We start from the raw sequence: 15,557 nt of genomic DNA on the forward strand, positions 1-15,557 counted from the left end.
CGTCGGACCCACCACCCTTAGCAGTAGGGGCAACCCAACCAATAAATTTCCAGTTAGTGGAACTACCACACAAGAAAGCCTCCGCTCAAGAGATATAATCTACATACAGCACACTTCACAACAGACAAAAGGGAGATGCAACCAAACGTTCATCCATGGGCAATGGATAAGCAAAATGCATTACAAACACAGTTACCCTCAAACCACACAGATTTGAACTGCACAGGTCCACTTACACCTGTATTTTTTCAAAATAAATATACTATGGCATGTCCCATGGTTTTTGAATCCACAGACATTAAACCGAGGTTATAGAGGGCTCACTGTAAAGTGTACACAGATTTTTGACTACATGGAGGATCTTAATACTTTTTTGCTTTCAGAGAACTAATTTTGTAAAGGGAATGGTGCTCAGAGATATAACTTACTTTCATCTCCACCTGCCTACCTCCATCTTCATTCTGAAGTCTAAATCTGCCTCAGTATCAGCAGGGCCACAGCCATGACTTTCTGCCTCTACTCTGTTCCTGCAGGTGCCCCCCCACCCCTCCCCCCATAGTAATCACTGCTTATTGTTTCTCAGGCCCAAACAACGATTCCATTCTTGGGTCCTTCCTTCCACCAGTTCCAGACATGAATTGAAGAAAATAAAGTTGATTCTGTCTTTGAGATATATCTAGTTCTGCCCATACATGAGTACTTGCTTTATTACACTACTAGTACCAGTGACTTCCCTGATAGCTCAGATGGTAAAGAATCTGCATGCCATGTAGGAGACCCCAGTTCGATTCCTGGCTTGGGAAGATCCACTAGAGAAGGGATAAGCTACCCACTCCAGTATTCTGGCCTAGAGAATTCCATGGAGTGTACAGTCCAGGTGGCTGAAAAGAGTCAGACACGACTAAGTGACTTTCATTCATTCACTCACTGACTCAGTACCAGTGAGCAGGCAAGTAGATTTAAAGTAAATGCTGCTTAATTAACTGCCCATCTAGATGGAATAAAATCGATCCAACAGAAGTCAGTTCCAAGTGAATAGTGAACCTAAGTGGAAAGGAAAGAAAAACCGGTAGATGACATAGGGGAATATCTTCATGACCTCAGGTAGCCAAAAGTCCAAGGGCAGGAATTTGTGTCTGCTGCATTCATGCCGCATCTCCAGTACAGATGCCCAGTGTTTCCAGAGGGAACATAAAGGAAACTTCAACACCATCTGGAGGAAACTACACACCTGCAAGCACTTGGGTCATTGTGAAGACACACAGTATTCTCAATGATCAGATTGAATGTCATATAAATGTCACTTCTCGTTAGTCTAACATCTAATGCAATCCTAATTAACAGCCATTCAGACTGATTTTCAGGATAAACTGATTCTAAGTTTCACATGAAAAATGAGCAAGAATACCTAGGAAAGCCTGAGGGAAAAAAGCCGGGTCCAGTGATGAGGTGTGATAAGGCCTACCAGGAGATAAGACAGATTTTAAAGCCAGGATTATTATCATTTTTTTTTTGAAGAATCCAGGCAACTACTGTTACAAGTTTCGTTATTGGCTCAGATACCACTACATAAAACACTATTCCGAAGACTCTTGACTTGTTAGGTGCCTCCCGACTCAGAGATCGGGAGGGCCCTGGGAGGCGCAAACGGAGGCGGCAGCGACCGCCTTAAATCAGAAAGTGGTGGATAAGTTTTTAAAGGTTTGCGTAGAGGGGCAGGGGGCTCGCCAGGGCGCCCAGCTGCAGTGCCCTGTAAGCCCCCTCCTTTCTCAGGAGGTAGAGCACAGTCTCCCTCCTTTTCTTCATCAATGGTAGATAAATATGATCTGCGCAGAAAGTGGAGACCCACCACCATCCACCGCCATAGCCTCCCCCACAGGCTATCTAACAGCCTCATGACGGGGGTCCAGGACATTTCTAATCACATTCCACAGAGCAAAAGCATCTACAGGAACCCTTTTTGGCTCATGTTTCTCTTTCCCTGTTCCGGAGATCTTTTAACTGTTTGGTGACTGAATCTTATGGATGGTCTGGTTGGGGATGTTTCTCTTAAGCTCTTAGGAGCATTTTTAGCTAAAAAAGACCAATCTTTATTAGAATGGTATCGGGCTGCTGCCTCTTTTAAATCTTTTTCATCTTGAGGTGAAGTATATTAATTATAAACAATTAACGAATTGTTTTTATTAATAATTTATAATTATTTACGCATTGTCATAAATAAATATATGTATTTATATAATTGTACATTTTAATTAATTAAAGTAATATACTGTAAATATAAGTATTTACAATAAATTTTTGTAATATTATTTATGTAATGTAAATAATTATAATGTAATTCGTAGCTAATATTAAATATTAATCATATATAATGTATGTGTATATACATAAGTATAATTAATATATATAATATATAATATAATAATGTAATCATAGCATTATGTAATAAATGTAATACATTTATATATTATTAGATTCATAAACATTTATTAATATTAAAATTATATTATTTAATTACAAAATAATAATAATACATTTTAATAAATTAATGTAAGTTATTTATATATTTTATTACTAAATCACGTTGGCAATTAATGTAGTGGATTAACCAGATTCATGAGCAGGATCTAAAGAGTCTCTAATCATATTTCATAGAGAAAAGGTGTCAGTGGGGACCTTTTCTGGGCCATGTAAAGTGTAATAAGTTTTTAGGGGCTTCCCTACTTTTTCCCAGATATCTAGGTTAACAGTGCCCTCTTCTGGAAACCAAGGACATTGCTCTTGTACAAATGTAAAAAGGATTGAACATTAGCTTTCTTAAACTTAATTCCTCTTTTGTTTAACAGTTGTAAGATTACTCCTATAAAGAGTTGTCATTCTTTTGACTCACTGTTACCCGTGTCAGAAAATTATCTTTTTTATCTCTTCATCGAAAAGATTTTTACTTCCCACTGTTTTTTACTTTACCTATTTTATGCAGGGGGGTCTGCGGCATCCTGAGTGGGGTCCTAGCTGTTCGAAAAACTGTACAATGGGGGAGACTTACCTTCGGGACCCTGTTTCGGGTGCCACTTAGCGGGGTCCAGCCCCAGTTGGATCCAGGGATTCCCTCAGGAGAACGGTGTCGGCAAATAGAGAAAGTAAAGGAGATAGATAAAAGGGGGAAAAATAGGCTTAATCTTCCTTGGTTTACACAGAAAGCCAATAAAGTTCCTGACACAGAACTTGTTCTGTTCACAGAGTCCGCAGGCGCCCTCTCAGATGGGGTTAGGACGCAGGGCGCCCTCTCCCTGGTGAAGACGCAGGGCGCCTTCCCGATAGGGTCTTAGAAGCCCAGGCAAAAAGTGAACAGAGAGCCCCTGTGTTTTAAGTAGTCATCCTAAAAAAAGAACAGAGAGGAAAAAAGCATGAAAAGGAAAAAAAAAAAAATGACACAGGGAGACCAAGCTCTGATGAAGCCAGGTCTGTAGCTTTATTTTCAAAAGGAGCTTTTATACCCTAAGTTGCATATTTCCAGAAGTGAAAGATACAGAGTTATATAGAGTCAGCTCAACATTACATCAGTTTCACCCTTATCAAAAGCAGGACATTTTTTGTATAGCTTTTTATAAGCAAGGGTCTTATGTTGTGCACACCATCTTCTGGCCCTGTGGCCTGTTAACATTTTGTAACTCTTTTTTGATAAAGGTTGGTCGCCCAGAAAACCTGTTTTCCCTTTATCGTTTTAGTCTACAGTCCCCCTCAAGAAACAGAGATACATTCTTATGGAACAAAGGCACAGTGGGTTACAACAAAGAAAGAACTTACTAACTCAAGGGTTTTATGTTGCTAATGCCAAGGCTACTGCTTGTTTTTCTTGCATACCAACTATTTTTGTTAATGTACTCCCAGGCGCACATTGGGTAAAGGACAAGGAAACTCAGCAGCAAACATTGGCTCAACAATGCAGTATTATTTTAATAAAGCTTTTTTATCGCTCGAAGGTTATGCTTGGGGTGTTGTGAACAATCATGTGCATTAGTTGTAAGAATGTGGATAAACCTGCCAAACAAGCTAAAATAGTAACAGAGGGGTTACAGGAAAAATGTTCCTTTCAAGCCCAGGAGACTTAGTAACTATAGCCCTAAGTTGATTTGTTTCAGAAAAAGGTGGTCAGGGATAGCCCCCTGTAAATGTCAAAAAAGTTGGTGAAAAGCATAATATAATAAACAGTAGACAGACAGATTTTAGTTTTGGGGTAGATGCTGGAGCAGATCCAGGGAATCCCTTGAGTCCTGTTTCGCCTTTGTCTGTCAGGTCCTCTCCACATGACGTTTGTCATGGTTGGGATCTCTCGTGGTGGCTCCTGACATATATCAGAAGCTTTCTCTATCTCCTTTATACTTTAATAAAACTTTATTACATAAAAAGCTCTGAGCAATCAAGCCTCATCACTGGCACTGGATTGAATTCCTTTCCTCCAGAGGCCAAGTATCCTGGCATCTGTCACAGCTCATTGCAGCAACATTTCAATACTGAAGAGATCCTCCAAGAACTAAGAGTCTTTTAATAGTACAAAGCCATAGATTACAAAATGAAAATACATATGACCCCCCCCCCTAATTTGTGCAGCTTCACAGGTGCCACTATGTGGGTCGGGAAGATCCCCTGGAGGAGGGCATGGCAATCCACTCCATTGTTCTTGCCTGGAGAATACCATGGACAGAGGAGCCTGGCAGGCTACAGCACATAGGGTCGCACAGAGTGGGACACGAATGAAGTGACTTTACACTCACGCACCTTAATTTGTCAAGAAATAGCTGGAGTAACAGCAAATTTAGCCTTGGAGTACAGAATGAAGCAGGGCATAGACTAATAGAGTTTTGCCAGGAGAACACGCTGGTCATAGCAAACACCCTCTTCCAACAACACAAGAGAAGACTCTACACATGGACATCACCAGATGGTCAACACCGCAATCAGACAGATTATACTCTTTGCAGCCAAAGATAGAGAAGCTCTATACAGTCAGCAAAAACAAGACCGGAAGCTGACTGTGGCTCAGATCATGAACTCTTTATTGCTAAATTCATACTTCTATTGAAGAAAGTCGGGAAAACCACTAGACAATTCAGGTATGACCTAAATCAAATCCCTTACAATTATGTAGTGGAAGTGATAAAAGAGATTCAAAGGAATAAATCTGATAGAATGCCTGAAGAATTATGGGCGGAAGTTGGTGACATTGTACAGGAAACAGTAATCAAGACCATCCCCCCAAAAAAAGAAATGCAAAAAAGGCAAAATGGTTTTCTGAGGAGGCCACACAAATAGCTGTGAAAAGAAGAGAAGCAAAAGGCAAAGGAGAAAAGGAAAGATATACCCATTTGAATGCAGAGTTCCAAAGAATAGCAAGGAGAGATAAGAAAGCCTTCCTCAGTGATCAATCCAAAGAAATAGAGGAAAGCAATAGAATGGGAAAGACTAGAGATCTCTCCAAGAAAATTAGAGACACCAAGGGAACTTTTCCTGCAAAGATAGCACAATAAAGGACAGACATGGTATGGACCTAACAAAAGCAGAAGATATTAAGAAGAGGTGGCAAGAATACACAGAAGAACTGTACAAAAAAGATCTTCACAACCAAGATATTCACGATGGTGTGATCACTCACCTAGAGCCAGACATCCTGGAATGTGAAGTCAAGTGGGCCTTAGGAAGCATCACTACGAACAAAGCTAGTGGACGTGATGGAATTCCAGTTGAGCTATTTCAAATCCTGAAAGATGATGCTGTGAAAGTGCTGAACCCAATATGCCAGCAAATTTGGAAAAACTCAGCAGTGGCCACCGGACTGGAAAAGGTCCGTTTTCATTCCAATCCCAAAGAAAGGCAATGCCAAAGAATGCTCAAACTACTGCACAATTGCATTCATCTCACACGGTAGCAAAGTAATGCTCAAAATTCTCCAAGGCAGGTTTCAGTAGTATGTGAACTATGAACTTCCAGATGTTCAAGCTGGATTTAGAAAAGGCAGAGGAATCAGAGATCAAATTTCCAACATATGTTGGGTCATTGAAAAAGCAAGAGACTTACAGAAAAGCACATACTTCTGCTTAATTGACTACACCAGAGCCTTTGACTGTGTGTATCACAAAAAAACGGTGGAAAATTCATCAAGAGATGGGAATACCAGAGCACCTGACCTGCCTCCTAAGAAATTTGTATGCAGGTCAAGAAGCAACAGTTAGAACTGGATATGGAACAACAGACTGGTTCAAAATCAGGAAAGGAGTAAGTCAAGGCTGTATATTATCGTCCTCCTTATTTAACTTATATCCAGAGTACATCATGAGAAATGCTGGACTGGATGAAGAAAAAGCTAGAATCAAGATTATCAGGAGAAATATCAATAACCTCAGATATGCAGATGACACCATCCTTATGGCAGAAAGCCACGAGGACCTTGATGAAGAGCCTCTTGATGAAGGTGAAAAAAAGTGAAAAAGATGGCTTGAAACTGAACATTAAAAAAAAAAAAAAAAAAACTAAGATCATCATTTGCCATCAAAGGTCCACCTACTTAAAGAAACGGATTTTCCAGTAGTCATGTACGGATGTGAGAGTTGGACCATGAAGAAGGCTGAGCATCAAAGAATTGATGCTTTTCAACTGAGGTGTTGGAAAAGACTCGAGAGTCCCCTGGACTGTATGGCAATCAAACCAATGAATCCTAAAGGAAATCAGTCCTGAATATTCATTGGAAGGACTGATGCTGAAGCTGAAGATTCAATACTTGGGCACCTGATGCGAAGAACACACTCCTTGGAAAAGATCCTGATGCTGGGAAAGAGCGAAGGCAGGAGGAGAAGGTGTGACAGAGGACGAGATGGTTGGATGGCATCACTGACTCGATGGACATGAGTTTGAGCAACTTCTGGGAAATAGTGAAGGACAGGGAAGCCTGGCGTGCTGCAGTCCATGGGGTCACAAAGGGTCAGACACGACTGAGCAACTGAACAACAGCAATTATTTCAAAGAATTCAAGTGATGTTGCATGTAAAGACAAATATGTGAAAGCCTATCTCCACTGGCTTTTTTTCCAAAATGAATTTTCTCACCTTTTGCTTTATAAATTGAATTCATTTTACCCCCTTAATCCAGACTCAAGATTCTGTTTGTATACTGGGAAATTCCTCCACCAACATGTGTGTAAGCCGATCCCCTTTAAAGTCTGCTTGTTTCTGAGTGTAAATCTGCTTGCTCCCCAAGCCCCTGCGACGAGTAATATCTGGTGCCAGTAAGGTCCACCAGGTGCTCTGCCAAAGAGAAGCATTGGGAGTGACCTTTGACAAGTGAAGTCCCTGCCTCCCTCTGCACCTGCCCATCTGCTCTGGTGATGCTTAAGAGCCCACCAGAGGTGGCCATGGGAGGGGACCGCCTCGGGAACCAAGACATAGGCCGCTCACGTCGCGGCTCCCTGGTGTTTTAAAAGAAAGACCATACTTGCTCTTGAAGTTTATGAGTTTTTGTTTTTCCTGTTTTAGGCGATGCAGAGACTAAAAATGAAGAGCACAATAAATGCTTATCAGATACCTTGGATAAGCTTCTATGCGAATCAGATGAGAAACTTCAGCTTCATCTGAAGGAGAGAATGGCAGCTTTGGAGGGTAAGGTGAGCCAGCCCCATGGCCTCTTTAGAAAGAGGCGCTTCTGGCCTGGCCCGGCCTGGCCCGGCCTGTGTGTGGGGGAAATCTCCAGCATAGGAGTTGGAAAACTCTTCCCATAGAGGGCCCCGGAGTGAATGTCTTTACTGGTATGAATAATTGAGTAGCAGCATTTCATGCTAGTGAATAAGCGTGACAGCATCCACAGGCAGTGTGTAAAGGAACAGACATAGATGTGTGCCTGCAACCTTTACAGAAAGCGTCAGAGAGCCGGATCCACTGATGGCCCCAGTGTTACCAGCCACCATGCTAGAACTTTCTTCTAGGTCCACCCTCACCCTTTCGTTTCTTTCTTAGAAGTTTATTTCTGGGGCTTTGCTGGCAGTCCAGTGACTGAGAGTCTGCCTTGCAAGGTCAGGGACACAGGTTCGATGGCTGGTTGGGGAGCTAAGATCCCACAGACCACGTGGCAACCATGACAAAGGAATCCCGCATGATGCAGCTAAGCTAAGGCCTGACACAGTCAAATCAATAAGTTTAGTTCAGGATCTTTTACATAAAGTGATAGAAAAGACTGAATCAACTAAAAGCAAGTATTCTCATATTCCAACTCCAGCCTTCTCTCTTTTCATTTGCTTTGAAAAATGGCTGAGAACCTCTACCAGAGCAGCTCAGTGGGCAACATTCTGGTTCAGGTTCGGTGAAAACCTGTCCCACCTGCACCAGTGCCCTAAAGACGAGGCCCAGAACCTTCCCCGAGGTTGGCGTTTGGGCAACGCTTGTCTGAGAGAGACCAATGGTCACTACAAGTTCTGTGGCACGTTTTCCCCCCACAAAACCCAAGATGAAACACACACCTCACTAGAGACCACACAGTGTGGTCCCCTCACTTCACCCTGAACTGTGGGCTGGCCCTGAGGTGGGGATAGTTTTGTCTCAGGCTTGAATTTGGCATGTGAAACCTGCGCCAGTTTCCTGAGTGACCACTGAACTGCAAAAAGCTATAAGCAGTTTCATTTCTGCCGGGACCTGGCCTCCTTGTATCTAAAAGATCAGTCAGGGAAGGAGGAGATTGTCTGTGTACAAGTTAATGTTAAAAGTTGTCATCCAGCCTCTTGCTGGCACTTCACTCTGGGCGCGAGGTCCGCCACTCATCCCGAGGTGCTTTATGCTTTCAGACAGAAGAGTAGCCATCCCGCAGTCCATGCAGCATCTGTAAGAATTGACACTAAAGCTGTTTGTATCTTTTTCAGAATTCTCTCCTATGGGAAGCTAAAAATGTTAAAAAGCAATTAGAAGAAATGCAAAACAACAAGCTACTTAAATCTCTAAATCGTTTAGCAATTTGTTAAGAGCTTAATTGAGCTGGGTTCATTGTTCCAGTCACTAAAGATGCTTAGGAGATGTCGAGTTACATTTTCCTTATGGCTAATCCACTGCTGTAACATGTATAGCATTTCTGGTTTTGAACACTGAATGTGTTTGCATTATAGATGGATTTAGAGTGTGTGGCCGTTGTGTGTGGTTCAGAATTCTGAGTAGTCCTTTCTGGGTTCACCCGAAAGCTGAGACAAAGCGTGAGCCTTTCACGTGGACTGTGCTGTCCGTTAGAAAGATAATATGAGCCACATATGCAATCTAAACTTTCTTAAAAACCAACAGGCTATTTGACGTCCTTTTTTCACTGCGAGTCTTGAAATCCTGTGTGATTTCCACATCGAGGTTTGCACCAGCCTGTCTCACGTGCTCAGGGGCTGCAGGAGGCGAGTGACTGCCATGGCCGACAGCACAGAGCTGCCAGGTTGAGTCAAGTGACTCAGAAACTTGGCCCGTTTGACTTGTTTTACCCCATGAAGAAGTGGGGTGTAGAGGAATGAATGTGAGGAATGCCCAGGAATGCAGGTGAGCTCCATGGATACAGTTTAAAGCAATGAGAGGAGCGAGGGCAATAGAGTGAGTCCTGCCCCCTTACCCGAAGCCCCGTCCCAAGTCCAGCTTCTCTCTACAGACTTCATCATTGTTAATGGCTTGCCGTGTTTCCTCCAGAAGCTTTTCTACACCTGAGATGGAACTTCTTATTCATTATGGTTTATAGGGTTTAATACTGTTCTGAGTGCTTCTATTTGCTATGGGACACTTAGAGAATATTTTCTCACAATTAAAATATTTGGAGTTGATAACTACTCCTATAACCTGTTCTACACATTTTGGTGCAAGTCATTTTACATCCAGAAAGCAAGCGGTGCAGGCTGTGTCATTTGCTTTTTCATAGGCCCAGCTGATTCTAAACCTGGAGACCCTGAGAGCCGAACTGGACCAGACGAGGCTACGAGGGGCTCCCTTCCACCATGGGTAGGCCGCTCCCCCAAGCAGCTCCCCTCAGCGCTGTCGAGTGTGACAAGGGCCTCTCTGGTGTGTGGACAGTATGACTGGGTGTTGCTCATGGTCGCACCTCAAGGAGCCTGTAGCTTCGTGGCCAGCGAGAGAGAAGAGACAAACATTGTTCCTTAGGGTCAAACTTGGTACCACGGAGTGGTAGTCACAGGATTGACAACACTCAAAAACACAGGCAGAGGTTTGGAACTGGGTGAGGGGGGGCGACCAGTTGATATTTGGGTGTATTCATTTGAGGGGCCTGACAGACTGTGACACTGCTATTTCTTAAGAGTCGCAGAAGGTTAATAACCTGTAGTCTTTTTTACATGAATGGAGACTGAGACATGACTTGTCATTGACTATGGTGGGAGGAATCACCTGGCTTGTGAATGAGGCAAGCAGATCAAAGTGTAACACAACTGGGCACAGATTTCTCAAGCCTAGTTCTTCTAAAGCAGAGTTACACCACATGTATGAAACGCTCAAACCAGGACCAGAACTTGCTGCTGGTACAACTCCTGTGTGCCAGTTCAAAATCCATTTCAGGTCCCTCCCTGGTCATTAAGTAACCAATGTGGGCAAAGTCCTAACATTAAAAGTGAAAGGTCTTAAAAACGCTTTTTCCAGAATTCTGTATGTATTAAACTCTGCCACCTAATCTCCTGTTGCCAAAGAGTAGTGTGAATAGCTTATACAAACCTGTGCAAATATTTCTTTTTTGAGTTCTCACGCAGAATTACTCACACCAAGCTACTAAACAAGGACACTTGCTGTACCACATGTTGGAGGGGTTCTCTCTGAGATGGTCTCAAGGGGGAGGGGTGGGCAGGGTGGGCGCTGTCTGTCTGTGCACAGAGGAGAGGTGAGGCTCACAGGAGGAGGCCTGAACCCCCAGCACTCTTCTGTTTTCACGGTGACCGTTAGGTAGTTTCTTATAAATCATGACACCCGCAGACACGACCGCCAGAAACATCATGATTCCACATGGTTACACAACTCGGGCCTGAGGATCTGAGGGTGAGCAAATGCCACTTGACTTGTCTGACCGCCGGTATCACTGTCACACATCCCTTCAAGGAGCGGAACCTCAGAAAACCAGAGAAGATGGCCAGGCAAGCTGCCTCAGCAGAGTCCACACAGCATGCTCCCATCTCTCCGAGAGAACGGGCTCCACAGACGTCACCAGACTCGCCTGAGTGAATCAGAAGGAAATTTCAGCATCATCAGGAACACATTTGACAGGGAGTTGCGGGGGTGGGGGTGGGGGTGGGGGAGGAAGAACCGGGAGACTCGGGTTGACATATATACAGCACTGATACTACACATAAAGTCAACGAGTGAGGACCTAGTGCATAGCACAGGGAAGTCTACTCAGTGCTCTGTGGTGAAGTAAATGGGCAGGAAATCTAAAAGAGAGGGAGATACGTAGATAGATAGATAGATAGATAGATGACTGATTCACTTTGCTGTACAGCAGAAATTGACACAGCAGTGTAAAGCAACTATATGCCAAAAAATGGATGAATGAATTTTTAAAAAAGGAACACACTGGGCACCCTAGAACTTGTAGAAATGAGGAGTCCACACCCAGGGTGCAGCACAGCGCTAGGGCTGCCCTAACGTTGGTTCACTGCCAACGGAATGCCTGGACCAGGCCTCTTCTACCCCAGAGATCTCAATGCAGAGGCGGGGAGGCAGCCAGTTGCAGTCTCACCAGAGCTCTGCTCTTGCTCACACAGCCATGCCAAGGCTGAGATCACCGGGAGAACAAAGGACTCACAGTCCACCTCAGGACAACAGACACAGCTGCAGTCACTCACTTCGTGAACATCCTGCTGCAGTTTCCTGTTCACGTCCTCGGACTTGAGGAGGTCCTTCCTGGCCATGTCCAGGTCCTCCTTCAGTCACATGGGCAAAGAGGGCTGCCAGGCGCTCCTCCATCTGGCTCTGCTCCTGCTTGTCTATGACTTCCTGGAGGTCGATCACCTTAGCCAGGTCTTCCTCGTGGCTTAGAGGGTCTCTAAGGGGGAAAGGAAGCCTTAGACAGCCTTGTTTTGAGAGGGAGGGACCACAGCACTTCCGGGCAATCGGTGAGGTCAAAACTGCCTTCTGCTCTCTGGGAGCTCACAAGACCCTCACAGCCACTCAGACCTACATGGTATGTTGGTGAGAGGTCCCGACAGCCCCACACAGACTGGATGGTAAGACAAGAACCAGACAGAGAGTGAGACCAAGGACTTGCCTTTCCATTGGCGCTTGGCATGTTTCCTTGCTCATGATTTACATCAAGCACCCTGTGCATTAGTATCTTTTCCTGGTTATTCTCCTCTTTAAGAATCATCTGCTAAAACCAAAAAGTTGAATTAGAGTAAAGAAATAAGTAAAGACAGCAAAACACCTGGAAAAATTCAAGTCTAAACTGAAAACGCAACATAAAAAGAAAATACATGGTGATACTATCCATCCCGAATACCACCAGGTGATTAGAGTCAGAATTTGTCTTCTGCTGGAAAAAGGGGTACTTAAGAGATCCTGCAACTCTGAGCCACAAGTCTAGTTTACTAGTCATTAAAATAACCCAGGTGGGCAGGTCCTCAATCAGAACGATAAATAACATCTGATGCCCACCACTACAGCTTTCATTCTTTTTTAAAATGAAAGGATTCAAATGACAAACCCTTCACGGAAATTACACAATGACTGATCAAACTTACCTCTTTATGTGTGGCACCTAATTCTTCTTCTAACAAACTACACCTTTCGAGTGCTACTCGTAATCACGCTCTCAACTCAAACAAAAGGGGCCAAGTCACTGTGTGTTGATGTGTGTATATACATTAGTACACTTCTTAGTGTATACTCACCCTAATACATAGATACTGTCACAGAATACCTTTAATGTCTCTCATTGATCTTAACGTCAAGTAAATCTGCTTGTTAACAGCTTTAAATTCTAAATTTGAGAGAACAAAATGTTATCCTAAATTAATTCTATTACCCAGTTTTTAACTGCAAGTTGATATACAGAATATAATAAATCTGGAGACATTTATGCCAACTAACACTTTTTAACTGGGGGTTTCCCAGGTGGCTCAGTGGTAAAGAATCCACTTGCCAATACAAGAGGGCAGGTTCGATCCCTGGGTTGGGAAGACTGCCTGGAGTGGAAGATGGACACCCACTCTAGTATTCACGCCTGGGAAGCCCCATGAAGAGAGGAGCGTGGTGGGCTACAGTCCACAGTGTCACAAAGATTTGGACATGACTGAGCATGTACACAGGCAACGCTTTTTAACTATATAAAACTCTGACTTCTTACAGAAAAAATATATATACAAGAATTCAAGAAGCTCAAAAGTCAAGTAGTTACATAAATACATGCATCATCCACCTAACAAGACAGCAAGTGTACAAATCCAGGACGACTGGGTGGCTGGTACCCTCTCGTCCAGGGTCTTGTGGTGCTCAAACAGCAATTTCAGTGCGCTGAGCACCTCCACGTCGCTGGTCATGCCGGCTAGGGACTGCGCCTGCTGCTTGCCCACCGTCATCTGGAGGGATGACACATACCAGGAAACCAGGCACTCCAGGTGCTCCAGTAGCAGCTGCAGGGCAGGGCCAAAGGAGCACCTTCAACCTCATGCTTGATTCAGGCCCAATAACTCCTCTCAGACTCACCCTATAGCGGAAAACATGCTAAGGCACATCGGAATCCCGCCAGTTCAGGCTAAAGTTAGAGTGGACTTTCCCAGGGGCCCAGTAGTCAAGACTCCACACTTCTGCAGGGGTCATTGGTTTTAATCCCTGATCGGGGAACTAAGATCTCACACAAAGTGTAACATGGACAAAAATGTAAGTTAAGAGAACTCCCCCCTCAAATGTTCTAAAATTACATTAGCTCTCATCATAAATTTGAAGCAAGGTATGAGAACCCCGAACTGATCCACCCTGGTTTGCTCAGTGGGAAGGTGTGAAAAATGACTTGGAAATCAGACAGAGTTTAAAGACAGCACACGGAGGCCAGCGGTGACCCCCGCGGGGCAAATGTCAACACGTGAGAATCCCCCTACTGACCCTGGTATTGCTTCTTTCCACTCTAAGGTCAGCGATTTCTTCTTATTCTTTCAAGAAGCTGCTCCATGCATATTTTTAGTTCTTCAGTAGGAGTTGGAATCTCCTAGAAAACAGTTAAATGAGAAACTAAATGCAAACATAAATTAAAAAGAGAGAGAGACTGTGAAGACTGACGCTGTCAAGTCTCTCCAGGCTCCACACAAAGGATTTCCTTGCCCCTCCAGAGAAGAGGGGGTCCACTGACCACACGAGCACACAGACCACCACAACTCAGACCAGCCTTCGGCCTCCACCTCAACCTGGCAGGCATGTGGCAGGGGAGAACGTGGAATCCAAGCCTACCTTCTCAAGACCCAGGGGCATCTGAGAAGCTTTCCAAAATATAAACCTAACAACAAAGTGGATAAAGAGATTCTTAAATGACACACAGACCAATGACCTAGAGCCACTGGGGAGAGTGAAGAATAAAGGGAAGGTCTACAAGGCCACCAAGCTTTGGAGTGTTCCTCTGGGACAAAGGTGGATGACACCTCAGGGCCATCTGTTAGCCTGACTCCACTGAAGCCACCCAGTCATTCAATCAAGTGGTTAAAATGTTAAATTTATGTTATATGTATTTTACCACAATTTGCGTGCACATGGGGCCCTCCACATGGTGAACTTTCTCAAACTGAACCACATGGAATCTTTCGTTCTTCTATTTTTCTTTGCAGAAATAAAAAAATCCTGGGCTACGTATCCCCTACTACATACTGAGTGTCCAGCACCCAGAACAATGCCCAGCACTTGTAAGAGGCATGTAGTAGACATGTGTAGCTATGAGGGTGTATGTCATACATGTAAGCAGTAGGTACCTGACATTAAAATACTGGACACACTGGTCTGTGCTTTGTAAGATGGGAGACATTAACGGGCTTAGCCTTTCTGCTTCAAGGACTGACTCTCTAGCTCGATCCTCATGCCCCAGAGACTCCTCCAGCCAGTGTATCCTTTCTTTGGAAGAAGGGAGACGTTAAGGGGCTTAGCCTTTCTGCTTCAAGGACTGACTTTATAGCTTAGTCCACGTGCCCCAGTGACTCCTCCATGCAGTGTTTCCCTTCTTGTGGGGCCCCCACCTGTCCTCCACGTGGCACCTGCACAACCTCTTACAAGGTAATCCTGCTGGGGTCGATCGTGCCCACTAAGGCCAAAGCGCCCTGGCCGGCAGGGCCCACAACTATGCTAACAAAATGAAACACAACCCCAAAACTTCACTGGGTGAGGCCCAATCTGATGGGCCCAGCCCCTGGCTGCTCTCACCTCAGGCCACTCTGCTTCCAGGACTTGGGCCGAGGCCAAGTTCTTCCTGGTCTTGGTCTTTGCCTTGGGGTTGCAACACTGAAAAAGTGCCCACAGGCGGGCCCTTTGGTTACACTCTCTTGCAGATGGGGCAGCCCCCGACTTCAGGACATCTCTCTTTTT

General features: G+C 44.3%; 1 protein-coding gene and 1 long non-coding RNA gene across 11 annotated transcripts; one reads left to right on the top strand and one right to left on the bottom strand.

Annotated features, from left to right (window-relative positions):
* The first annotated feature begins 383 nt into the window (after window positions 1-383).
* On the top strand, window positions 384-10,834 carry LOC132344742 (uncharacterized). The gene is made up of 2 exons (XR_009493688.1): window positions 384-7,649; window positions 9,919-10,834. It is a non-coding gene; the product is annotated as an uncharacterized lncRNA (long non-coding RNA).
* Window positions 10,647-15,460, bottom strand: LOC112445429 (uncharacterized). Of its 10 annotated transcripts, XM_059884391.1 has the most exons (5): window positions 15,396-15,460; window positions 14,097-14,199; window positions 12,265-13,627; window positions 11,843-12,042; window positions 10,647-11,214 (listed from the first exon to the last, which is right to left on the bottom strand). In XM_059884391.1, exons 3-5 carry the CDS (start codon window positions 12,297-12,299, stop codon window positions 10,955-10,957), a joined length of 495 nt encoding a protein of 164 aa, XP_059740374.1. In that variant the 5' UTR covers window positions 12,300-13,627; window positions 14,097-14,199; window positions 15,396-15,460; the 3' UTR covers window positions 10,647-10,954. The 10 variants fall into 10 exon arrangements, with proteins under 10 accessions (XP_059740374.1, XP_024844701.1, XP_024844705.1 ...); XM_024988933.2 differs by lacking the exon at window positions 15,396-15,460 and having other exon boundaries at window positions 12,265-12,363; window positions 14,097-14,789; XM_024988937.2 differs by lacking the exon at window positions 15,396-15,460 and having other exon boundaries at window positions 12,265-12,366; window positions 14,097-14,789.
* Window positions 15,461-15,557: the final 97 nt, after the last annotated feature.

The sequence above is a fragment of the Bos taurus genome, unplaced genomic scaffold, assembly GCF_002263795.3.
Source record: "Bos taurus isolate L1 Dominette 01449 registration number 42190680 breed Hereford unplaced genomic scaffold, ARS-UCD2.0 Leftover_ScbfJmS_1382, whole genome shotgun sequence".
NCBI classification, from domain to species: domain Eukaryota; kingdom Metazoa; phylum Chordata; class Mammalia; order Artiodactyla; family Bovidae; genus Bos; species Bos taurus.